This window comes from Leishmania braziliensis, chromosome 6, assembly GCF_000002845.2.
Source record: "Leishmania braziliensis MHOM/BR/75/M2904 complete genome, chromosome 6".
Lineage (NCBI taxonomy): Eukaryota > Euglenozoa > Kinetoplastea > Trypanosomatida > Trypanosomatidae > Leishmania > Leishmania braziliensis.
The window spans coordinates 279,851-303,692 of record NC_009276.2 but is presented as its reverse complement, the minus strand read 5'-3'; the positions used below and the strand labels follow the sequence as shown (position 1 = coordinate 303,692).

The 23,842-nt window shown below is 61.2% G+C and overlaps 4 protein-coding genes across 4 annotated transcripts; all 4 read right to left on the bottom strand.

Moving 5' to 3' along the window:
* Nucleotides 1-1,063: 1,063 nt before the first annotated feature.
* Nucleotides 1,064-6,565, bottom strand: LBRM_06_0760 (RNA-binding protein-like protein; the record flags this gene model as incomplete). Its single annotated transcript, XM_001561960.2, has 1 exon — nucleotides 1,064-6,565. One exon carries the CDS (start codon nucleotides 6,563-6,565, stop codon nucleotides 1,064-1,066), a length of 5,502 nt encoding a protein of 1,833 aa, XP_001562010.2.
* Nucleotides 6,566-11,001: 4,436 nt separating this feature from the next.
* On the bottom strand, nucleotides 11,002-14,511 carry LBRM_06_0750 (conserved hypothetical protein; the record flags this gene model as incomplete). The annotated part of the gene is made up of 1 exon (XM_001561959.1): nucleotides 11,002-14,511. One exon carries the CDS (start codon nucleotides 14,509-14,511, stop codon nucleotides 11,002-11,004), a length of 3,510 nt encoding a protein of 1,169 aa, XP_001562009.1.
* Nucleotides 14,512-17,873: 3,362 nt separating this feature from the next.
* Nucleotides 17,874-19,895, bottom strand: LBRM_06_0740 (conserved hypothetical protein; the record flags this gene model as incomplete). Its single annotated transcript, XM_001561958.2, has 1 exon — nucleotides 17,874-19,895. One exon carries the CDS (start codon nucleotides 19,893-19,895, stop codon nucleotides 17,874-17,876), a length of 2,022 nt encoding a protein of 673 aa, XP_001562008.1.
* A 906-nt stretch (nucleotides 19,896-20,801) lies between these two features.
* Nucleotides 20,802-23,642, bottom strand: LBRM_06_0730 (conserved hypothetical protein; the record flags this gene model as incomplete). The annotated part of the gene is made up of 1 exon (XM_001561957.2): nucleotides 20,802-23,642. One exon carries the CDS (start codon nucleotides 23,640-23,642, stop codon nucleotides 20,802-20,804), a length of 2,841 nt encoding a protein of 946 aa, XP_001562007.2.
* Nucleotides 23,643-23,842: the final 200 nt, after the last annotated feature.

The following is a 23,842-nucleotide window of genomic DNA, read 5'->3' as shown; positions in this document are numbered from 1 at the left end:
ACGCACACACACGTCTGCCTGCCCGCCCGTCCATCCATACAACCCCCTCATCCCTTCTCCTCCCCTCCCCCTCTCACCATCAGGGCCACCATCTTTGTTTTCACACGTTAACAGCGCCTTCCATCCTCGGGCACATACGACACACACACACACAACGGTGAATGACAGAGAGGGGAGAGGGAGGAGGGGGGACTTGAGTGGCATGGCCCCATACCCGAAGGGAGGCAGACGTGAGAAGACGGCGAGCTCTGTTTGGAGAAGGGGCGATGAGAAACAGCGAGAGAGTGTGTGTGTGTGTGTGTCTGTGGGTGGGTGGGTGGGTGCAAGCATGAAAAGCGAAAACCTTCACATGCAACTCTACCGAACAAGAGATGCTCAGGGAGGAAAATAGAGGAGAGAGAGGAGGGTGAGAGAGAAAGAGAAAGCGGAGGAGGGGGGAAGGAAGGGAGAACAGAAGAGACGTCTGCCAAGAGGCACCGCTCACACACACGTACCGCAACATGAAAGGGGAAAAGGCAGCAGTGGTGAAGCGCACTTTCACAGTGTACACACAGGTGCGCTCTTCTTGGCCATTCGAGAGAAGAGTGCGGTGGTGGGCGAATGACAACGCGGACAATGACGATTATAGGCCATGAGGCAAGGGCAGGTCGTGGAGCTGCAGCGCGAACGAGAAAGGTCAGGTAGTACACCGCTACTCTACCCATTGCTTGCGCCCGCCCCCTCACTCTACGGGGCACCGACGTGGAACAGGTGGAACGGATGCGGTAGCAGCTGCTGCTGTTGCTGCTACCGGCGCAGTGGCTGCGCGCAGCGTCGAAGCATAGCGTTGGGTGACGTACACGGCACCTGAGCCGACGAGGCTAACGTTGCCGAGCTGGTCACATCGTTGTCTGGGGCCGCACTGAACAACACCGATGGGTCGCTGGTGGCTGTCACCTCCGACATCGCATAGTTGACGTTGTTGAGCGGGTAAGAGATGCGCAGTGGCGGTGGTGGCGCTTTCCTCGGGGAGGAACGGAAGATATGTTGCCATCGCAGCTGCAGCGCAACCGGTAGCGGCCGCCTAAGTGGGTGTCAGCGGAGCGGCAAAGACGTCGGCGGGAGCGGGCGCCGTTGATGCCGGACGGCCTGGACGGCTGCCCGGCCCCGCCGCATTGAACACCGCCGAGTGGGGACTCGACACGTTTGACACGTTCAGCCCCACCCCCAGCGGCGGCATCGCCAAGTCGGAGAGGATGTGCGTTCCCGTGCTCACATTAATGGACAAGGAGGACGAAGGAGAGTCAAGCAGATAGGCGTAGTCCGCTGCTGTCGCTGACGGATACCAGCCAGACGCACCGGTGGAAGCGCTGATCCCAAGGCCTTGCGGAAAAGCCAACGATCCCACTGGGTTGCTGCTGCCATCACCGTCACCGCCCACCACCATCATCGGTGTCGGACTCAGTAGTGATGCTCCAGCAGTAGGGCTTGCCAACTTCACCCGTGGGCACGTGTAGTGTGCAGCGTGCGATAGCGGAGAGCGGAGGAAAGCGTCGGCGGGGGACGGCAAGCACATTATCGGCTGCTGCTGCTGCTGAGGTGTGATTGTGGGTCTTCGTTGTGAATACAACTCCTCTGTAGTGAGCAGGCGCGCGCAATTAGCTGTCGTGGTATTCGCAGAGGAGGTGGAGGGGGTGGCCGCCGGCATCGCCAACGGTGCGCTGCTGAGCACCATTACCCGATCCCGAAGCCCAAACCGCATCGATTGATTGCCGGCCGTCTTCTCACCAGCCGGCGATGAAGAGGAGGAGGAGGTCACCGGCACGGAGTTCTTGCCTTTACAGGGGAACTGCTCCATCGACGCGCCCGCATTGCCACCGCCACTGGTGCTGAAGTCGCCTCGCTCGGTGTCTATGGTGGCGACGGATCCTGTGGTTGCCTTAGAGGCCTCCCGCACGAATGCTTCGGCAGCTAAAGGAGTAGTGAAGAGCGTGCAGGTGTACCACAGCTCCGGTGGAGTGGCTGGCGATGTCATCATCTCTGGTGTCTCGACCCGATTCACGCTCTCCACGTCTGACGTGCCGACTCTGTGCGGCTGCTCGTATGGCACCTCGACGCTAATGCGGCGCCTGGTGCTGGAGACTGCCGGCATAGCGACTGTACCGGCGAGTGCGGGGGAAGCAGACTGCACACGGCCAACGGCAATTGCATACGTGCACACCACCGTCTCCGACGATGTCGTTGGCGCGGCGGCGTCGGTGGCACCAGCAATTTTCACACGCGGGTCACCATGTTCTGCAGAGAGGGTGGTGCCAGCTGATTGCAGCCCCGATGAGATCGGCGTCAACAGCTCTGCAGGAGGCCCACTGAGCAGCTGCGCTGCGTCACCGACAGCGCCGACGGCGTGCGATCGAGTGACAGCCCTGCGAAAAGAGGTATTGCGGCAGTCCACGGGGCGCACGCAGCCATACCCCTGTGTCGGCACCTGAGCGCCGTAGACGACGCAGCAGCGCATCACTTTCTCGAGCCCTTCCGACTCCACATCGGCCATCGCCGCAGCGCTCGTGGGGCCGCTGTCGTCCTCCATACCGTTGCGCTTCGACTTCTGCTGCTCGCTGATGTTCTGCGCACACCGCATACGCATCCGCTGCTGCAGCGTGCAGAAGACGTCAATCGGCATGCAGACTGCATCCCTGGCGCTACCGCTGGTGCCGTCGTCGCTATCATTGCTAGCGGGGATTCGCTCCAATACCTCAGCATAGCCCCCCTTCGAGACCATCGGCGCCATCGTCTTGGACGTGGAAGTAGTAGGCCGTCCACCTACGGCAGAAGCGAGAAGGGGACTACCGCTTCCACTGTCAAGCGAATCGGTTCCGGGCTCATGTGCCTGCGACAGGAGCGTGTAGGCGATGGACGGCGTCGCCTTGTCCTTCGCAAAGCGGCAGCTCAGCACATTCGGCGAGTTCGGCACGTGGTGCTGGTGCAGTGTCACGACACAGGAGGCCGCGTCGCGCTCGTCCGCAAACAGGACAAAGCCGTAGCCGCGCGACTCGTTCGTCTTCGGGTGATGCGCCACTGACGCGGAGACAATCTCGCCGTACTGGCTGCACAGCTCGCGCAGCTTCGTTGTGTTCCACGTGAGAGGGAGGTTCGTGATGTACACGTTGCGGGTGGACATGGTGGCGGAGGCGGTGCCGGTGCCGGTGCCGGTGGGGGCGGGCTTTGTCGAGGACGCGTGGACGAATGCAGAGGCCGAAGGCGTGTGACACGAACGCGGCAGCTGCACGCTCGAGCGCGGCACTGATGGTGAGAGCAGCAGGGAGGCGGTGTCACTGGGGGAGAGCGAGAGAGGGCTACAGAAACGGTAGCCTGCACGCTGGGCCGCCGCTGCTGCCATGGCGGTCGCTCCGGCCGTGAAGGCCCTGGTCGCCGACGCGGATGAGTAGGAGAGAGAGCCCTCCTGCTCCTGCTGCCGCTGCTGTTGGTGTGTTGGATAGGGAGACAACACCGACAGTGTCTTGCTCTCTGAGGGAAAGCGAGGAAGGCCTCGCAGTGGCGACGCCGAGGTCTTCGCCGATCCCTTGGCGCTTATGAAGTTGCGTACCTCGGAGAAGGATGACGGTATAGACTCCCTGGAGGCGGCCACGGTGCTGCTCTTGCTGGCGCCGCCGACTGGAGAAGTGCACCGCAGCGAGTCGCCGCCGGCGCACGAGATGTCTAACGAGTCATTCGCGTTCGTCTTGATGCTGTCGCCGATTGAGTGGCGGCGCGCCTGTCCCCGATGTTCGTCGCCTGGGCTAACACTGGTTAGCTCGCAGCTGGGAAACCTCGGCGCAGAGCCAAGTGGCAGTAGCATTATCGACTCAGAGCCGGACAGTGGTGCGCGCGGGGAGAGGAGCCCATTCGCCGGCTGCTGCTGCTGCTGCTGCTGGAAGACCCGCTGTGGCAGCCTTCCTCCAACCGTGACTGCCCGGTTCGCCAAGCCCGAAAGCGGCGTCGACTCCATCGGTTGGCAAAGGCTGGAGCTGACGCTGTCACTGGCACCCTCTTCCTGGAAGCCTGGCGCGGCCGTTGCGTGAGCCATCCGCACGAACAGCGTGCGCGGCTCCTCGCCCTCCGCGCGGACATGCGCCTGGTTCAGCATCATCATGCAAGTCACCGCGCTATGTTTCTGCTCAAATAACACGAAACCATACCGGAGCGACTCGTTTGTCGTCGAGTGGTGCGCTACCTTGGCTGAGAGGACAGCGCCGTAGCGGCTGCAGAGCTCGCGCAGCATTGAGGTGTTCCACGAAAGGGGGAGATTTCGAAAATATAAATTACGAGACGGGCGACTGGACTCCTCCGACGGGGTGGCAGCTGCAGCAGCGGCGGCAGCGGCGCTGGCACTCGGCGTCAGGATGTACCCTCCGATGACCTGCTGGTGGTGCTGCGGCGTGGCGGCAGAAAGGTGATACGAGATGGTCGGGGGTGACGGCGAACGTGGTTGCGTCGAGTCGCCCAGCACGGCAGCCGTGCTGGGCGACACCGAAGCCACATGTGCCGCCACCACCTGGCCTGACCCAACATACGCCTGCGGTGGGGAGTAGAGCAGCACGTTAGTATTTCCTGGCGGCTGTTGTTGCGCCTGCTGTGGCTCCACTGCGAGTGTTGCCTGCGGCACCTGATACATGTAAAACGGCTGAACGCCAGGGGAAGATAAAAGCGAGTTGCTCGGCGTCTGCGCACCAACACCAGCACTCGTCCCACTGCCCACTGTGCCTGACGGAAGGGCAAAGTTAACGTCGGCGCCGTTCTGTACAGCAGCGCTGCCGCCCATCGGGGCCCCACTGGCACTGGGGCAATGGTGAGCTGCCGCGATCGATGGCTGCGGCGGTGAGACGAGCCAGAACCTGCTCATGTTGCCCGCCGCTGCTATCGCAGTCGCACTAGCAGGGAAGATGTGCGTCACCGCTATCGGCGGCGTTTTGCAGCTATGCGGCGAAGGATGCATCGAGGAGGAGCACTGGCGGTGTCGGTGGCGCGGCCGTTGCGGTGGAAGTGCCTGCGGCACCCCGCTCATAGAGGGCGGCATAGACAACGAGGGTTGCTGCGGCGAGGCCAAAGAGGGTGTCGGGATGGCGGGGTTGAGTACCGCGCTAGCGCTTGTCATGAAATAGGAATAGCGTGGCTGGTGTTTCTGCATGTGTGCAGCTGCATAGCCTGTCGGTAGCGGCGTCACGGTGGGCGTTGGGTTAGTGATAGAAACAGCGGCTGGCGAAGTCCGTGGCTGCATGGACTGCAGCGGCGGCACGATCGCGTTGCCAGAAGCCGCTAAATATGGTAGCGATGAGGACGCAATCGCAGCTCCAATAGCGGCGCGCTGATTGGAAGCGACGACTGCCGCTGAGGGATATGTAACACCGAGGAAGTCAGCGCGGCTCAGCTCCTGTGGGCGGCCATCAGTGCTCCGGTCTCCCTCGCAACCGCATTGCTGAATGTCTGGCGCCAGCGGGGAGTGGGGCCAATGCCGCTCGCTGCCACTATCCCCGCGGCAGCCTGGCATGCTAAAAGGGCTCAGGAGATCCACGTTCGTACAGGGGGTGCACGTGAACGTGTCGTCGTCGCTGTCGTGAGCCTCTGCAAGCAAGTGAGAAAGCGCTGTGGTGTCGGCGTGCAGAAACGCGCGCCTCTCACCGCCTCTGCCCACCATGTCGTCCTCACTCGCGAGGTCGTCGAAGCGCACAGCCGCGTCGACGGCCGCTTGAAGGGCAATCGATTCACCTGCATCGTTCCCATCGCCATCTGCACCCCCATTGAAGAAGCCGCCGCCGCTGCTGCTGGCGCCGCTCCGCCCGCTTCTCGACCGCAGCAGCGGCTTTACAATGTGGCCACCGTACACATCTCCCGAGCCGTTGCCCCCAGCTGTGCGAGCATCACCGAAGCTGCTACTACGGCTGGCGGTACCGCTATCACTGACTGCTGCCGCGAATGGGTGGGTGCGACTGCCTACTGTTGCGGCTGCGTTGCTCCCCCGGCTGGTGGGCGCCACGATAGCGGAGTGGGGCTTCTCTTGCAAAGAGAGGGAGAGCGATGGCGCCGAAGAAGATAGAAAATGTTTCTCTGTCGCTGCGACTGTTGACCCCGATGCCATCAGCTCTTGCGTTGTGGAGGATGCGCCAGTAAGGCCGCACTCGACTGTCCGCAGGGGCTCACTGACACCACCAAGCAGCCCACACCTCGAGAACTGCGCGTGGCGCTGTGTGAAGCTGAGGGAAGAGACGCAGACATCGACCTCACCACTGCGATGTGCACCACCACCTGATTCCGGGGTTACTACTCTGGCTGGTGCTGCGGATGCGTTTCCTTCGTCGCCGCCGAATGCATCAGCGCATCTGTGAAGACCAAACTGCCGTCGCAGTGGATGCGGCTGCAGCCCGGCGCCACCGACACCGTCCCCTGGTGATCCGAGAACGTGTGTGACACCATCACCCACACCTCCTCCTCCTCCTCCTCCTCCACTCGGCGCCGTCATATCAGAGTCGCCAGTGGCACGCATTACAGGCGAGGTGTGCAGCTGCTGCCCATTCGAACAGGTGTTCGGCATTGACGTTTTCTCGCCCCTCTCGATGACCACCACAGCACTCGAGGTATCCACTTTGCCGTGTGTTTCCTGACAGTCTGCGTAAGACAGTCACCCACAGAGAGTGAGAGGAGGCGGCGGAAGTGGTGGATTTGGGGAGTAGGGCGGCAGAGGAGGAGGAGGAGGAGGAAAGCGAAGCGGGAACAGAAAGAGGTAACAAGGAAAAAATGCAATGGAAGAAGTGAGCCCTCGAGCGCTCTGCACACACACACAGCGCTGGCACTCACGCAGAGCTGTAGAGTTTGTGTGGGTGGGTGTATGTGTGAGTGAGATGAAGTAAACAAGAAGATAAGCACAGAGCAACGGCCGGAATCAGCACGGAAGGAGGGGAACGATGTCACTCGACAAGCCAAAGAGCTTCGCGGCGTGGGGAAAGAGAGAGAGAGAGGCGGCGACTTTCTCTGGTGGTAGTGGTGTGGTCCTCACGTGAGGAACAGCACGCCGAACGGCAGCGCAGCAACACACGCAAGTTGCCGCCACCTCTCGCCCTCCGCCTCCTCAGCCGCCAAAGCAAAGGAAAAGGCAGCACTAAAGTGAGGCGGAAAAGAGCGAAGGACTAAAACAGCGGCGACGTTGTTGTGTTGGGTAGGCGCGGATGGTCCGATGTGTGATTGAGGCACCCCCGCTTGTCAAGTCCTGTACAGGCTGGGGGGGGGGGGGGGGGGGGGGGACGTGGCGTTACTTCCTTGCCTGGTCCCTCTCTCTCTCTCTCACTCTCTCGTACGCGCGTTCGATGCGGCTTCCCCTTGTATATGTGTGCCTAACCCGAATATGCGCACCTCGATGGTTAGCGGCAGTGACAGCGATGACAGAGAGGGGAGGGGGGGATGTGAATGGCAGCAGTGACGACAACCACAAACGACTAGAGCAGCAACGTAATGAATGAATCACGTTCAACCAGAGAGAGAGAGAGAGGGGAGGGGTGAAGAAACCGACAAGAAATATAAGAGGGAGAGGGCAGAGTCAGAGGAAAAGAAATGAGGAAGGACTGAATGATGATGGGGGAAGGGGAGGGGAGGGGTGTTGTGTGCTGCTGCTGATCTCTGTGAATCGCTGCGAGTGGTGCTGGCTGATGCGTGTCGTGGGAGGAAGGGGGAGAAGCGAGAGAGGGGAGAAGGGGGGAGGGGGGGGGAGTGGGCGCGCGCACGGCTCGCACTTGAGAAACAGCGAAAGAAGGGGGGATAAAATTATAAGAACGGAAAAGAGAGGAGGGCGGGGATGAGATGTGCAGCCAATGGGGGAGAGGAGACGCGCACCGGCAATAACAGCCAATGAAGCGCAGAGAGTAGACCGGCAGAGCAGAAAACTGAACAACTGAAGAGGAAATCGATGGCAACGAAGACGCGGCTGAACCGCTACGACTGCACAAAGACGCGCACACCGCGAGTAGATCGCCGCAAGCGCGCACGCGTATGTGTGGGGGTGGGGGGTGGGGGGTGGGGGTGTAAAAGTGACAGGGAAAGGACAGGCGGGAAGGGCGAGAAACGAAGTGCCAAGAAGATGCAACGAGGAAAAGCCAACAGTAATAGCCACGAAGCACAGCGAGAGAGGAGGAAAGAAGGAAGAGGAAGGAGGAGCGCTGCAGTAATCCAATAAAACTCCAGGGAAGGGCGGCCACGGTGATAGCGGTGGCGCTGTGTGGTGGAGGAGAAGGTGGGCGTGCGTGCACGTGTTATGCCGATGAACATGCCGTACGCGTATGCGTGTATACCGGTATTCTTCCCTTCCTACTCGTTTCTTCTCGAGAGTATTGGGTTGGCTGACCCACCTCCCAGGTTGACAGATCGTTTCTCCATCCCCTAAGACTCTTTCTGTTTCTTTGGGGCTGTGTTTCTACTTCTTCACCCTTGGGGGGGGGGTGCGCAAGCGAAAGCGACTTGTAAGAAAATACAGCCGCTCCACACACAGCCAGGCGGGAAAATACTTTGAGAAGGCGGAGGCGCAAGGGATAAATATTGAACAGAGATGATAGGCGAAGGGAGGTGCAAGTGGCAGTGATAGTGAAAAGCCCAGCCGAGAAAGAGAAACAGAGAGGGGGAGATACACAGTCAGGTACAGCACAACGCTGAAGCTGCTCGATGGCTTAGAGGTAGGAAGAGTGACTCACAGGCAGAAAGAACGAACCCTCCAGCGCGCCGCCAGATGAAAGAAACAAGCAGACAGGTACACACACGCACACACGCACACACAAAGCAGACGCAGCGGTACCAGCAAGAGCAGAGCGAGTACTAGAGCGAATCGAGAGAAAACGAGAGAAGCCTAAAGGATGGAAAATAATGAGAGCGAGAAGGACGTTAGAAATCAACTCAAAGTAAAGTCGCGTAAAATACCCTGGGGGGGAATGGAGGAGAGAGAGGAGGAAAAGATGTCGCGGGAAGAAGGCAAGTACGAGGGAAGAGAGAGAGAGAGGGGGGGGAGGAGAGGAGAGGAGAGGGAGAGCGGTAAAACAAGTGGCGAAACAACACTGATGTAAAAAGGCACAAACAAGCGAATGAAGCGGAGATATGTGACTCTATGACTATGAGGAAGTACGAAGGAGGAGAGAGAGGGGGGGGAACAGTCGAAGGAACAAGAAGGGGTGGGGGGAGGGAGGAAAGAGGAGGATGGATTCGCACTGACACTCAGAGATACAGACAGAGGAAAAGGGGGGTGGTGATGAAACGTGATTGGATAGAGAAGCTCTGTATGGGCGCCGGTAGACGTGGGGGAGGGGAGGGGGAGTGTACGTTGCCGTGGTTGAGACGAGTACTCGCTCGCCGGGAAGAGCAAAGGGTGAGAGAGAGAGAGAAAGAGAGAGAGAGAGAGGGGGGGGAGGAGAGACTGGCACCCACCATATATACATGAACAGCCAACGCGGAAAAAATGCAACTCGGGGTGAGAGGGGAAAACGAGGGAATACAAGAAAATCGGGAAAATGAGATGAAAAGGGGGGATGACAGAGACGGCGGCAAACCGTACGCAGGAGTAAGCGGAAACACACGCACACACACGCACACACGCACACACACACACACACACACACACACACACACACAAAGGATAAGCGATTGAAAATGTATGAAAAGGAGTGGGGGAGGGAGGGAAGGAGGGAGGGAGGGGGTATAGCGGCGTGCGTGGAGGCCGGAGGAAGAAGAAGAGAAGGAAGAATGGTGGTGTGAGGGGAGGGGGGGTCTTCACCGTGTCTGGTGGCAGTGGCTTTCGGGAGAGGAGAGGGGGAAAGAGGGCGCGGGGTGAGGAGATAAGGATGACACGAGGAGGCGCGGCACCTTCTCCGTGCTACACGCACGTGCACAGGCGGAGACACGGGCCAAGGAACGTCACCCTCTCGTATATCCGCTGGGGAAAGGGTGGGGACGAAAGGAAGGAAGCTCTGTGGATGCTGAGATGATGATATGAGCGAGGCAAAGAACAACAAAACGGCCGCACTTCTTGATGCAGAGACCCCTTGTGCTTGTTGGGTCACTGTGACGGTGTGCGTGCGTGCAAGTTATGTCGTTCACGCTTTGAAGATGTGGAGGGAAAACACAGAGGGAAAGAGGGAGAGTAAGAGAGGGAGGCGATAGGAGGGGAGGGGGGAAATGGCAACACAAGGGCACGTACGGACGCATGCAGGCAGAGACGCGGGGCACACATGAGGAACACGAAAAGCGCATGCGCGCACACTTGTGTATTGGTTTAGTGGTGGAGTATCCGGCTCGCTGTGCATGTGCGACTCGGTGAACATGTGCATGCAGACAGGGCCAGCAAGCACACGACGATGGGGCGAGCGCCGCGCGATGGTGGCGAAAACACAGCATTGCTTTACGAAACATACAGACGCCAGTGTTGGCGACCTCTGCCCCCATCCCCACCTCTGGCAGAGATGGTGCCTCGCGTATTTCTACTCCATTAGGTAAACGCAGCATGTCTACCGTCTCTCCCCCTCTCTCATAGTTCATACTGAGCTCTACAATGCCGTTCGCTTCCCTCTCTCTGACTTTCCTTCGGATGGCGCTTGATGCTCAGGCTGATGCTGTTGATGCGCTGCTTAGAAGCCCTTAGCGGATGTCCCCTCGGGTGCTTTGGTTCCTTCGAATTTTCCTCGTACTGCGCTTGCGCCCGGCCGTCTCTCCGCGCCGCACTCTCCTCTGCCCCCCATTCCAGCACACCCGCAGAGATCAAGTGCTGCCTCTCCCTCTCTCTGCCCCTTTCTTTCCTCAGTCGGTACGCGCCACACTGCCTAACAAGCGAGCCCGACACCTGTGTGCACGGCGAGCGATGTGAGAGAGAGACTGAGGAAGTCAAATTATCATATGACGCCACCTTCCGCTATGCACGCGTACGCAGGCACTGGTCCTCACGCCATTCCCTCTCCCTCTACGCGTTCCGTGCACTTTCCCCTCGGCTCTCCACGACTTCACTCATCCACCGCAGCTGAAGAGACGACTGAAGAAATTACGGTGCCGCTGCCGCTGCGGCAGCTTTGTCACTCCGGCAGGGCCGTCACCATCCGCAAGTTTGGGCTTGTGTACTGACGACAGCGGGGGTCCGCTCGTCGGTGTCAAACCAGGATGAGCAGTTGATACAGGCGCAAGGGCCGCCAGGCTCGGAGTCGCAATACTCGCATTGCCGACCCTTTCCGAGCCACCCTCAGGCAACTTCATCGATGACATTGACGAATGAAAGGGGACAGCGTCAGCGAGGACGGAGTGCGGAGGCGGCCACAGTGCAAAGATCGCCGCCTGTGGTGCGGGAAAGAACGATGCGAAGGGAAGATGGAACGGTGCAGTAGAAATGATGGTCGGCGAAGGCGGCTGGTGCGGCTGCTGTGATGCTCGCGGCTCTTCGCCTCCGTCTGGTTGGTCCGCATTAGCCACTGCAGCGGCAGTCGAGACCGCCCTCACCACGCTGCAAGATGAAGGCGCTACAAAGCCTGCGAGCACATGCGCCCCGTGTCGCACCACTGCCGGAGGTGGCGCAGTGGCAGCATTGCTGATGGCAGAGCCCGAGCTTGTCGCATGCAGCCGCGCAGCAGCAGCGGCGGCCCTGAGGTCCTGTGCGGTGAGTTCTGTAGACAACGGTGTTGCTACGTCGCACTCCTCACGCTTCTGATGTTGAGAGGTCAAGCGCGTGAGATGGCGTCGCACAGGGTCTTCTAGCTCGGCAACGGCGGTGCTGCCTCTTCGATCACCTCTTCGCCTTCTGCGCCCCTTCCGATGCTGGCCTTCCCGCCTCGGCCCTGCCACTGTCTCGGGATGCGTGGAGAGCCTGGCAGCCGTGTGTAGTGAGCGCGATGCCTCGTATACCTTCGGCATCGCACCAACGACGTCGTGCGCACCCAGAGCGGCGGAAGGAGGGAAGTCTGTCAACGAAGATGAAGACAAGGATGTGCGCAGTACATCAGTCACCTGCGTCGGGTTGGCTGAAGATGCACAAGCGGCAGCATGACTACCATCCGTGTTCCCATTAGTGGCCTGCACCTCGATGCGCACCGCGAGCTCCGGCTTGCCCTTCGTGCAACGTGAGCTCGCGTCTTCCACCGCCGGCTGCTCCGCTTGCTGTGCCGGGACTCCTGCACCCCTCTCTGATATTTCGGTGTCTATTGGTGAGGTAACTGCAGCGCGAAGGAAATCAGCTCGCCGCAGTGGCGACGGCGACGAGGACGCCGACGCCTTCAAGGCTGTCGGCAGGTTCACCCACGCTCGCGTGCATTCTTCGGCCAGCTGCACAGATGAAATCAATGGTGCTTCAGAGGGTGGTGAGGCATGTGAGCTACGGCTGGGAACAGTAGAAGAGTGCTGTTGTGCGAGGGAGGAAGGCACGCGGGACAGCATGTCAGGCACAGCTGCGGGTGGAGACAACAACGATGGCGGCGCCGGCGCCCCAACCTCCGGAGATGCATCAGACACCACCTCGGACGTGCCGCGTGCCGTATGGGTCACTGCCCTGGCGGCAACATCCTCAATGAATGTGGCGGTCGTCTCGCGAGGCTGCACCTCTAGCTGCTTGCCAGTGGGCGAGTGGGTGCTCATGTGGTGACACTGCACTGCAGCTGCATGGGGCACATCATAGCTGTCCTGGAGCTGCCGTCGCTGGGTAGGCCGATTGTACAACTCCTGCTGCGCGGGGCCGCACGGTGCCGCTGCCTCTTTTACCGGTGACGCGTCAGCGGCCTTCAGAACACTCGTTGTAGTCATCGCTGCAGCCCTTTCACGCCACTGGCAAGTAGAGCCTCGAAGAGCCCCCTGTTGCAGAGCATAAACCTCGAGCTGCACAGACGTCGGCGGTGGTGGCGGCACCGCACGCTGCGGCGGCGCCACAGCCATCTCTAAGAAAGTGGCACCAGCAGCAGGGGCTGTAGTGGTGTCAGCGGAAGTTGCAGTAGTGGACAGCGACCACCGCTGCTGTTGCTGCTGTAGCGCTTCCCGCAGCACTCGGCACGCCCTCTCGCGACGGCAGACGGACTCCTTGGCGAAGGCGCCCACAGCGCTGAGCCGCGCCGTGTCAGTATAATCCGCCTCGCCGAGAGCTAGCAGGTGTGCTTTGGAGGAGCCGTCGCTGACTCCCGGCAGCGACTCAGACGGCGGCGTGCGAAATGTGGTCGATGTCAGGGATTCCGGCATGAACAGGTCAGCAAACAAGCACTGCCTGCGTTGTGGGCACTCTGGCAGCGGTGAAGAAGGCGACGACGCGCGCATCTGATCCGAGGCGGGGCCGAAATTGGCAGTAGGCGTCGACCAGCAACCCCACTCACCGAACGCATGCAGCAGCCGCATGGTCAGATCCTCCGTCTGCCGCCGTACGGCGCGGATGGTGTAGAGAAGGGACAAGGCACGCTCCGCCTCTGCCGTGGCAGCCACCCGCTCCACTTCACTCATCACCGGAACCGCAGCAACAAGCGACTGCTTTCTCTTCGGCTCGGTGTCATTAGCCACTAACGGCGACGCGGAGGTATACGAGGTCCGCAGCTCATCGCCAGCCTGTGCCGCAGATGAAAACACCTCTCTATCACTCTGTGTCTCTGCGGTATTCGTAGGGTGGATTGATGGGCCCTCCATGGCGACCACGTCGTCGATCGCCACTCTCGGCTGCCTCAACAGCTCTGTGCACACCGCTCGTGCGAGCTGCAGCCCCTGTGCTGCGTACGCGGTGCGTGCTTCAGCATTACAGTAGAGCATCTCCAGCGAACGCTGCCTCGCGAGCTCGAAGGCGGCGGGGTCAAGTTGAAAATTGAAATACGACGATGACGATGGCGGTGCCTGGAGCGGCTGCGCAGCGTGCCCAGTGGCGACATTGCCTACGCTGCCACACGCCCCAATCGAGATGGCCGCTGAAGGGGCGCCACACGACCCCAGGGCACTCACATCTAGGTGAGGCCGGCTCGTAGTGCCAGCAGCACCGCCGCCGCTTTCAAAGCTGTCCAGTGGACATGCCGCACACCGCTGGTCGTGGGTGAGGGGTGGGACACCGACGCTGCACTGGTAGCGCTCAAAGTCGCTGAGGAGTTCCTTGGCTTGCTGCACACTGGCCGAGTACGCTGTAGTCGCCTGCGTCTCCTCCAGCAGCGCCTGCCACGTCGACGGATATTGCGACGTAGCGGTAGTGGCTGTAATGAGGGCACTGGTGTTGTGCACGCAAGACAAGAATGCACTCGCAGCTCCGCCGACATCCGGCAGTATCGTCCACAGCGGCGGGCACTTGATGGACGGACAATCAGCGGTATTGCACAGCCGAGTCGTCGGTGCAGGTTTCGTGTTCAGTGCGGGTGGGCACACGGGGGTCTCTGTGGCTCTTCTGCCCGCGAAGAGGCCGCTGGTTGTCAGGCAAGCGCGGTGATGAGCAGCGGCCACATCGCGCGACGGCGAAAATGTTCCTGATGGCTGCGATGCTCGCGGCAAAGGGCTGGCCCCGTGCCCACGCTCGTGCAACATTATTGATTTCTGCTGTGGCAGCAGGCACTCTCGCGCCAGGGGCTGGTGGCCTTTTAGCGCCTCTGCTGCTGTCGATGGAGCAGCTCAAGCATTATCGTTTTGGGGCGTGGAGGCAATGCCTCTCCCGCGTTGATGAGTAAAGGGAAAGAGTGGAACCCAAGAGGAAGAGAGAGACAGATGACGGCAGGAGCCAAGCGATGAAGGAGAGCGAGAGAGCGCACAGGTGTGCAGCTGCAGGGAGCTCCACTGGATGTGTTGAGAGCCCTCACATTCGTCACACTCCATGTTCCTTCTCACTCCTGCACCTCACCTCGCCTCTTTCCCTCTGATCGCGCATCAGCGTGGGCACAAAATCGTCACACGCGGGGGGAGGGAAGGAAATGCGTGAAGAGAGGGGGGGGGGGAAGTCGGCTCAATGAAGTGAGAGGGGCTCCATTCCTATTTTTGGAATCGGTGAAGGGCGATGCCACCAACACCTGCCGGACGTTGCCAGGTAGGGAAAGGCAGATTTGTGTACTTGAACTTGCACCGAACTGCTGATCGTCTCTTCGACGACTTCTACCAACGTGCATGGGGCCCACCCGCTCCCTTGACCATCGTGCCTCGCGCTTCCCCATGTCGTTCGTTAGACACCTTTATTGGGTGGTACGCGGGGTCGCGGCTCGGGCCGTATGCGAAATTGTCGGCCGAGTTGATGAGTTGAACCGTCACCGCGTACGGGAAGCCTGTCATCGGTGTGGGCATCTCGGCATTAGCCGCATGACCACGTGCGTCGTCTTAACCGAAGACAGAGAGGCCTGACGTATTGACCACATGCATGAACGTCTACCGCTGCCACTCGGCGACTCCTTGAGTGCTGGAAGAGCGCAGCAAACCGCGCACAGCTCGACCGCGTTCACGTTGCCTGCGCCTGACGCCTCCCCCTCTAAAGGGCTACTGGCGAGGGCTGTCGGCTTCGTGCGCCAATGAACGCACGCCGCTGCCCCACCCTGGTGGTGTTGCACATTTATGAAGGTCGTACTCTGTGGTGGACGCCTGAAGATGCGTGACGCGGCGTAGTCTGATTGATGCTGCTCGTTGATGCCACGCGCTAAGTCCACATTGTGCAGCTTGAGGCAAATCCACCCGCAAGGCAGAGAGGAGACCTCGCGTTTGTCTTTATAAAGCAGGCGACGCGTCATCGTGAGAAACATTCGAAAATGTGTGAAAAGGCCTCAGCAGTACTCGGGGGGAGACCAAAGGCGACCCAGGAGCCACTCCAGTTCTTCTCGTAGCAGTGACTCAATTGAAGCAGCTCGCAGCTTGGTGCACGTCTGTCGGCCAACGCCACGCCAGCAAGCCCATGCCTATGGGAGACGCCCGGTCTCGTTTGCTGCTCAAAAAGTGATGCCGGCCTTTTTCCCGGCGCGTCGAGTCGCCTGCAGGGCCGTCCCCACCGCTTGTGTCGACCACCCGTCAGTTGGGCGCTGTCGATCCACACGCTCACGTGATCGCTAGAGGTGAGTCGCCTCGCACGCACACACAGAGGATGGCAGACCAATGCTGCCTGCCACCATCTGCACCACCGCTGGTCCAGCGGCCAAGTCCGTTGGGTGCGCGTTCGTCGCTGATGCACGGAGCCGCCTCTCGCTCGCAAGCTGAAGAGCGCCCGCAGATGCAGGGGAAGAAGCACCTGCAACAAGGACGCTGTCAGCTCCGTCACCCCTCCACACTCGTCGAGCACGAGCTCCCGGGGCTGCGTAACGATGCTCTTTTCCAGCCAGCGGCTGGCTTGTCGCGGCCAGAGTGTGAGCCGCCGTCTGAGACGTCCCTTCCTCTCTTTCACTATGGTGAAAGCCGATCCGAGGAGAGGGCCCGGTGCCGCGCTCGCCTCCTGCGCACCTCGCGTCGTGTACACGACACGAATGCGGGCGCGGCATCCCCCGTAGGGCGGCGGCCATTGCTGCGGCGAGTCGGCAGGCGGGCACTGCTGTGGGACGTGCGCACGCAGTGCGGCAGTCTCAGCTCGCACCTCACACAAGGCGGTGCGGAATTCCGGAGCCGACACGACCTCGTCGCCCAGTCGGTTGTTAGTCGCCGAGGAGACGCTGGCAGAGCCGCCACAGGTCGCCCTCGGTGTGCTCCAGCCCGCATCCAGGCTTGTGGAAGGCAATGTAGGACTGGAGCGTCCGAAGCCCCTACAACTCGTCCCAATGCAGTGGGCAGCTCTCTTCGCTCGCCCGTCCCTCCACCAGGCAGAGAAGACTTTGAGGGGCCCCCTGCGCTCGTCGTTTTCGCGCTGGGTAATGCACACGTCTGGGAGGCGTACTTCACTTCACAAGAGCTTTATGATGACTGCGTTGTGGGGGAAGGGGGTGACACAGCTCGACTGGGCGGGGCCTCCCATGGGGTCCCCTCGTGCAGATGGGATGCGAGTAAGTTGTCGCATTAACCCCCCCCCCCGAGACCCGGTCCGGCTTGTGTGAGAAGCTCGAATGTGGCGCACAGGATGTGGTGTGAGATCGAGCCATTGTTGAAGATGCAGTCGTATGACTGGTGTGTATTTCCCTTCAGTGGGGAGAGGGGGGTTCAGCTGATCTCGACTTGCTCGCTTCGGGGGGGGGGGGGGGGGGGGGAGAAGAGTGAGGGGGAGGGGGCGAGAGAAGAGAAGCGAGACTCGACATTATTCACCGCTCTTCCGCACACAAATGCCAGAGTATATGACAGTCACCTCCATTACGATACCCTCGAGTGGTAAAGATGCGCTGGTGTAGGCGCTGAGGGAGGAGTAATCGTGCCCATGTAGTGATGGCGGGTGACGCAGTGAGTGAGAAGCACGGTGAGTAAGGCGGGAAGGTGCGTGGGTGTGTTCGCGCATGTGTACGGGGGGGGGGGGGGGAGCAATTTGCCACAGAGGGAGAGAGAGAGAGACGTGCGCGTAGACCATGCCAGCCAGTCAGAGAGAGAAAACGATGAGGAGGGGGATGAGAAGGGAAGGGTGGGGAAGGAGGAACGCGGAGGACAGGGAGAGTGCGGGGACGCCTACGCAGCTGCGCCGAAGCGCGTAGTTGACACGGTTGGTGTACCTCAAGAGAGCCAATGGCGGGCTAGGTGGAGCAATGGAGAGATGGGGGAGAAGAGATCGAGGCAGGGCGGCGTACTCCCTCGGTTATCTGCATGTCCGCATAGGGGTGAAGGCTTTGGACGCAAAAGAGGAACCGTTTACCACGGCAGTACCAGCAAAACAGCGAGGCGAGCGCACATCCTCCAGCGAGCGACGACGTTCTCCGGCGTTACGTAGTCCTTCGTGCAGCAGTCTGGAGGGGTGGGGAGCTTGCTCGCTCTCCTTTGTGGAAAGGAGGAGAAACTGACAGCGTCACGCATCAGCCACACTGGACGAGATCGTACTCCATGCAGTCGTAGTACACAGCAAGAATGGCCGACAAAGCGCTGAGCGCGGTGCACACGTGCCAGATATGATGACTGTTGCCGATGTAGTCCAGAGTGGAGGCGGAGACGACGTAGGTGACCACCAGCTTCGGCACGCAGAGCCGGTCCCACAAAGTAACTGCGGTGACGGGTGGCAAAGATGTGGACGGCACAGAGGTCGCCTGCGCTGCCGACTCGGGCGCGACGCCAACGGAGGAGGCACAGTGCGAGCGCGCAGAGCCACGCAATGACGATGAGGCCGCTGCTGCAGCTCGTGCATCCACCTCCGTCATACCCGCATCCCTTCTTAGCTTCTCGGCAGAAAGCGCGGCCGCCTCTGCCGCCGCCACACGCCGCGTGTGATGTGCGGCTCGTCTCGTCCAGTGAAACACGACCACTTCTGGGAAGCGCGAAGCGTTGACGAGGCCGCCAAGAAATAGCCACGCGTAGGAGGCGTTGTGGTAGTGCGTGGCTTGCGTGAACCCGCCCATGGCTGGGCGGCTCTTGGGGTGAACCAGCGCCAGGTACACGCCCAGGTGCAGGAGGCAGTAGACCCCGACAACAGCGATGCGCTGGCGCGCGCTGACGGGTACCGGGTCCGCGGTAGTGCTTGCCACCGCCGCTGTGCTGGACGCAGTCGACGCGCTGCCGAGTCCAGCCGAGGATAGGTGCCGATGCCGCTGCACCCAGGCGAGGAGAAAGTGTTGGCCAGCGTGGAGCTCTGGCGGCGGCGGCAGCGGGCGCGGCTGACGATCACGGCCGCCATGCCTGTCACGTTGCACCGGTGGCGGGCATGGCGGCGCAGAGAGGAGCGGACGGCCCATCAAGAACTCCAGCACGGCAGCGATGACAGCAGCTGCAGCCCACTGCGCCAGACACAGCGCCAGCGCGCACACCTCAGCCACCACACCCCACATCGGGGCCAAAACAAGCACGTAGATGCACAGCAGCGTCGTAACCACCATCAGCGCCCCCGTCCACAACTGAGCAGACTCACCGGCACACGGCATCCCACACGCGAAGTACGCGTAGGCGCTACCAGAGATGGCGAAGACGACGCCCAACACGTCACACTGTAGGAGCTGCTGGTAGCCGCGAGGGGTGCGGCAGCAGGGCATGAAAAGATGATACAGCACTGATAGAGAAAACGTCAGCAGGAAGAGGACCACCAACGGTATGAGGGAGAGAGAAAGGCGGGTGTCAACGCTCATGGGCGGCGGTGGAAGCGCCGTATCGATGACTGGCATCATCGGCGACGATGGTGCTGCCAAGTCGCCCAAGAGAACGGCAAAGAAGCGAAATGTGGACGAAGGCGTTGCGGCACCAGCAGCGGCGTCGCTCAGCACATGCCGTGGGGATCCCGCCACATCACCGGGAGGCACGTATCCCTGCACGCGGTCCTTGTCAGTCTCTGCTGCAGCTGCGCCAGGTGTAGCTGCGCGTCTGTCCAGTCCACGTAGCCACGACGGCACTTCAGTTTCCGCCCTGTGGTGCCGACGAAATGGCTCACCCGCTGAGCGCTCGCTGAAATACGCACCGCTGCCACTGTTGCTCATCGCCGTCACTCGAGGTGGCCATAGCAACAGCAGCGCCATGAGCACCACCATGGCAAGGTGGGACACAACGTTGAAGGTTTCGTTGTGGAGGTACAACACGAGCGAGCCGAGGGCCTCGCGCTTGCGCAAGGAGCGATGTCGGAAGCCACGTCGGATGTACGGGTTGAACCGAAGCCACGCATCCACCTCGTAAATGGAGACAGTGCCACGACGCCAGCTGGCGATCTCGCGGCCTACACGCGACCACAGCGATCCGGCAGAGGAGAGAGCAGCTGGAGAAGAACCATCAGACGAGAAGGACGACGGGCCGCCCTGGCCTCGCTGCATCGTCGCGGTTAACCCGATAGGGACATCATCATTGTGGCGAGGCATGTCCCGCGGACTGGTGAGGTCGGTGCGGGTCAGGTGTTTTGGGCCCATCGAGTGGCAGTGAACGGTGATCAAGGTGCGTCGCACGCCTCCCGTTGCAACGGCGCACAGAAGGGGAAGAGAAGCAACAAGACGTCTGCGTGAGGTGTACACGCTGAGTGAGGGGAGAGTCGAGGGTGTAAAGGAGGAGAGGGAGAAGGGGTCCGCGGAGGACGACAGGTGTGCGTGTGTCGGTGTCTGGGTGAAGGCTTGGGTGAGCAAATGCCCTGCTGTACTGTTATCGGCTACTGATCCGGTGCGGGTGTGCACCGTGCCTATGGAGGATCCCTTTTGCTCTCTGTCTTGCGCAGGTGGAGGGGTGGAGAGGGGGCGAGGAGAGGGGTGGGGAGGCAGTGAAAAGGGCGGTAAAGGCAGAGGGAGGGCATGTGTGGACGGACGCAGAACTTGGAGAGGTGCCGCAGCGCAGCGATGACTGCCTACCACATGCGTAGTCGAAGAGCATCAAGCACATGCACAAGCAGGCGCGCGCGAGCAATGCCACGTTTGCCTCTTCGCTCCTTCGCTGGCGCCAAAGGCGACTTCTCAGGCGGTGGAAAGGCGCGTGAAGGGGGGAGGAGGGGGGAGGGGAGGGAGGGAGGGAGGGAGGGAGGGGAGGAGAGGAGGGCGTAGAGAGTGGTGGGGCGCAGGCTCATGCACGAGCGAACACATCATGGTCTATTGCAAGTACGCCTCTATGAAGTTGGTGAAGGCAGAGGGAGAAAGCCCACGTCGGCCGTTCTGTTAGGGTCTATGGGGTCCGTCTATGAAGAGTTGACACGCTCGCACACCCACGCCGCGGTCAACCTCAAAGCAGCGGTAAAAGGGAAAGAGAAGAGGTGAATGAGAGCACAACGGGGGAGGGTGAAGGGAAAAAACACTCAAAGAAGCTACTCAGGGGTGAGCAGGAGCAGAGGAGCATCACACAGTGCGACTCTGTGCCCGGGTCACGCGCAGAGCCTCCTGATGCGCGTGAGCAAAGCGCCGATGCACAGGCAAGTCAAGTCCTCCGTCAATGCCGCTCAACAGAGTGTGCCACCCGACCGCACCGGTGCCTAATCCCGTCGATGAAGCAGCGTGAGCATTCGAAGTGATATCAGTACCACCTTGAGAAGTCTCTCCCAGTATACCCACCGCGCCGCCGTGCTCTGTTCCTGCTGTTGCAGTGGCATAGGCATAGGCGGCAGCGGCGATGGCTGCATCACCCGCCACACAAGTCGCTGTAGACACGGCCGAGCGATCGACGAGCGTCACGGTGGGCATGCGCAACGCATGGACGAGCTGCAGGCGAAGCTGCCTCGCGTGCTCAAGAGTGTCGGCGTGCTCGGCTTCAACCATTTCGAGCTTTGATTGCACGCTGGTGAGCTCGTCCTTGAGCAGTTTCACCTGAGAATGCACTGCCTCCTCCGCAGCTTGACAGCGTTGCTTCTCAAAGGATTCGAAGAGCTCGTGCTGCGCCAGGGAAGACTCCCCAGTCAGCTCTTGCCGCGCAAGTCGCTCACGTAGCTCCAGCGCGTGTAAGTCGGCTGCTAAGAAGGTTCGCTGACGTACTGCAGCGCACTCTTGCTGCCAGTGGAGCAGCTGCGCCTGGCAGAGCAACAGCTGAGAACGGCAAGGTCCTTCCACAACGTTGAGGAGTCGGTCGCGAGACTCAGCCTCGTCCTGCGCCACGGTGTCGCGTCGCTCGGCCTCCATGAAGAGCAGCTGCTGCGCCACCCACGAGGCAGCCTCTGTGCGCACAGCTGCCAGAAGCTCGAGGGTTCCGTCCGAGTGCTGTGTCCCGACGTCACGCTGCAGTGGCACGGAAGGCGGCGCAGCTTTCGGGGTTGGCTCACCTGCTGCTGCCGCGCGAGAAGTCTCCATCGGGGAAGTGGCGCAGTCGACACGGGCAGCAGTGCGCCCTGCCGCCTCCGCTTCTCCTTGCTGAGTCACATGCTGTTGCTCCAGTTGGCGCTGGTACTGCAGCTGGAGGTCCATCAGCTCCCGCGTGCGCTGTCGCACCTCATCATGGAAAGCCCGCATTTGTGCTGCCACGACATCGAGGTGCGCCTGCTGCTGCACGGCCGTGCGGGCCTCAAAGCTGGCCAGCTCGTCCTGCAGTAGTGGCAGGGCTACCTCAGCACAGTGAGCAGCAGCGAGGGACTTCCACTCCGCCGCCTCTTTCTCAGCGTGGCGGCAGCGCTGCTCCTCTGACTGGCTAGCCGTCGGCGCAGTTGCAGTGACGGCCTCTGTCTGCGCGCTCCCTGTGCAACGGTCCGGCTGCCTTACCGCTGCAGTGACACCGTCGTACGCACCACGGCGCTCACCAGCTGCGTCGCCGAGGAGTGCGGGGGCGCCCTGCAGGCATGCCAACCTTCGATCCGCCTGCTCGAGCTCCACCCTCGTCGCGGCATACCCTGCACTCCCTCCCATGGGAACACAGGAAGCGCCTGAGGTAGAGAGGCGTAGTAAAAGTGGCACCTCTGCACTCAGTCGATCCCCGCGCAGGGCATCACGGCACGGGTTATCTTGGTGGGTGAAGGATGCAGCAGTACCACGTCGCCGCATGGCACCTGCGTGGGCGGCACCTCTGCAAAAACTGCACAGCGATGCATCGTCGCCACTTCCGCGGCTACCCTCGGTGCTGCTCGCGGTGGACAGCTTGGATGGAAACTCAGTGTCTTCGTGTTGAGCGTGACGCCGCTCACGGAAAGAAAGGCTGCAATCACAGTGACAACGACAGCAGGAGCTGCAGAGGCTGTCACTGTCCTTGTCACTGCTCCACTGCACTGGTGTTGTGCCTGTTTCCGACGAGGCGTCACTGCAGTAAGTCATGTACTGTGTTCCCCTCGCTTTGCAGCTTGGGTACGCGTCACGTCGCGCAGCGGTGCTTGGTGTGTGTGGCTGCCTTGCAGGACGTGCATGCGACGCTCGTCTCGCCCTTCTGTGAGCATCGGCCGAGACGACAAAGACATCGCCGTCTGGTGTGTCGCTGCGACACGTGCAGCTGGTTGGGCAGCCGCACGACGACGTCGACAACGATTGTGATACGAGAGCGGTGCTGGCGGCGGCGGCGCCTGGCCCTGCTGGCCGCCTAGGGCCGCACTTCTCAACCTGAGCCGCCACCCGCCGCCGCAGGTCGGACAAGCAAGTCGCATCATCGCCCAGCTCCACTGGTGCAGCTTGTTTGGGTGAGGCAGAACGTTGGTCGGTCATCGTGGAGCTGGTCGTGGCGAGCTGGTACGTCCCGTCGCAGGATGTGCTGTCGCTCTCGTCCTGGTGTGATAGAAGAGAACCATCACGCGACCACCACTCCGCCACGTTGGCAGTGCTAGGGGCAGGAGAAGAGGAGTCGTCAAGGCCGTCGCCGCCACCAACACTCGCCACCGTCGCGCTGGTGCCACCAGCCGGCACACGTTGGTGCTGCACATCCTCGCATCCACGCTGCAGCTGCGGCTGCACCTGCACAAAGGCCCTCGGTGAGAAGGTCGCAGGTGTGGCGCAGGACGACGGCCTGGGGACCGGCAACTGCTGCTGCTGCCGGGCTGGTAAGGCAGGGGCAACAAGCGGCCCAGGAACGGTAGTGTGTGTAACCACCTGAGGCTGTGGAGGGCCCTCTCGAGGTCGCTGCAGGAGAGAGGCGAAATGGGCGTTCCCCTGCAACATTTCTTGCGACTGTTGCTCCCGCTGGTGATACGGTCGCAACGGCTGCTGGGATACCAGCTGCGAGTGTGATGACCGCCACCGACCCGACGAGCTCGACGATGAAGACGAGAGCATCATTGCTGAGCGCGAAGATGGGTTAGATAGCGACAGAGATAAGGAGGGTGAAGAACGTGAGCGGGAGGTACTTGAGAAGCCCTGGGTAGAGGAGAAGAGAAGGGGGGAGGGAGGGAGGGAGGGTTAGCATGCACAGGGGAAGAAAGAATGGAGCGATCCGGGTGGGCCATTAGCGGCTGCGGCTGCTGCCGTCCCTACCACCA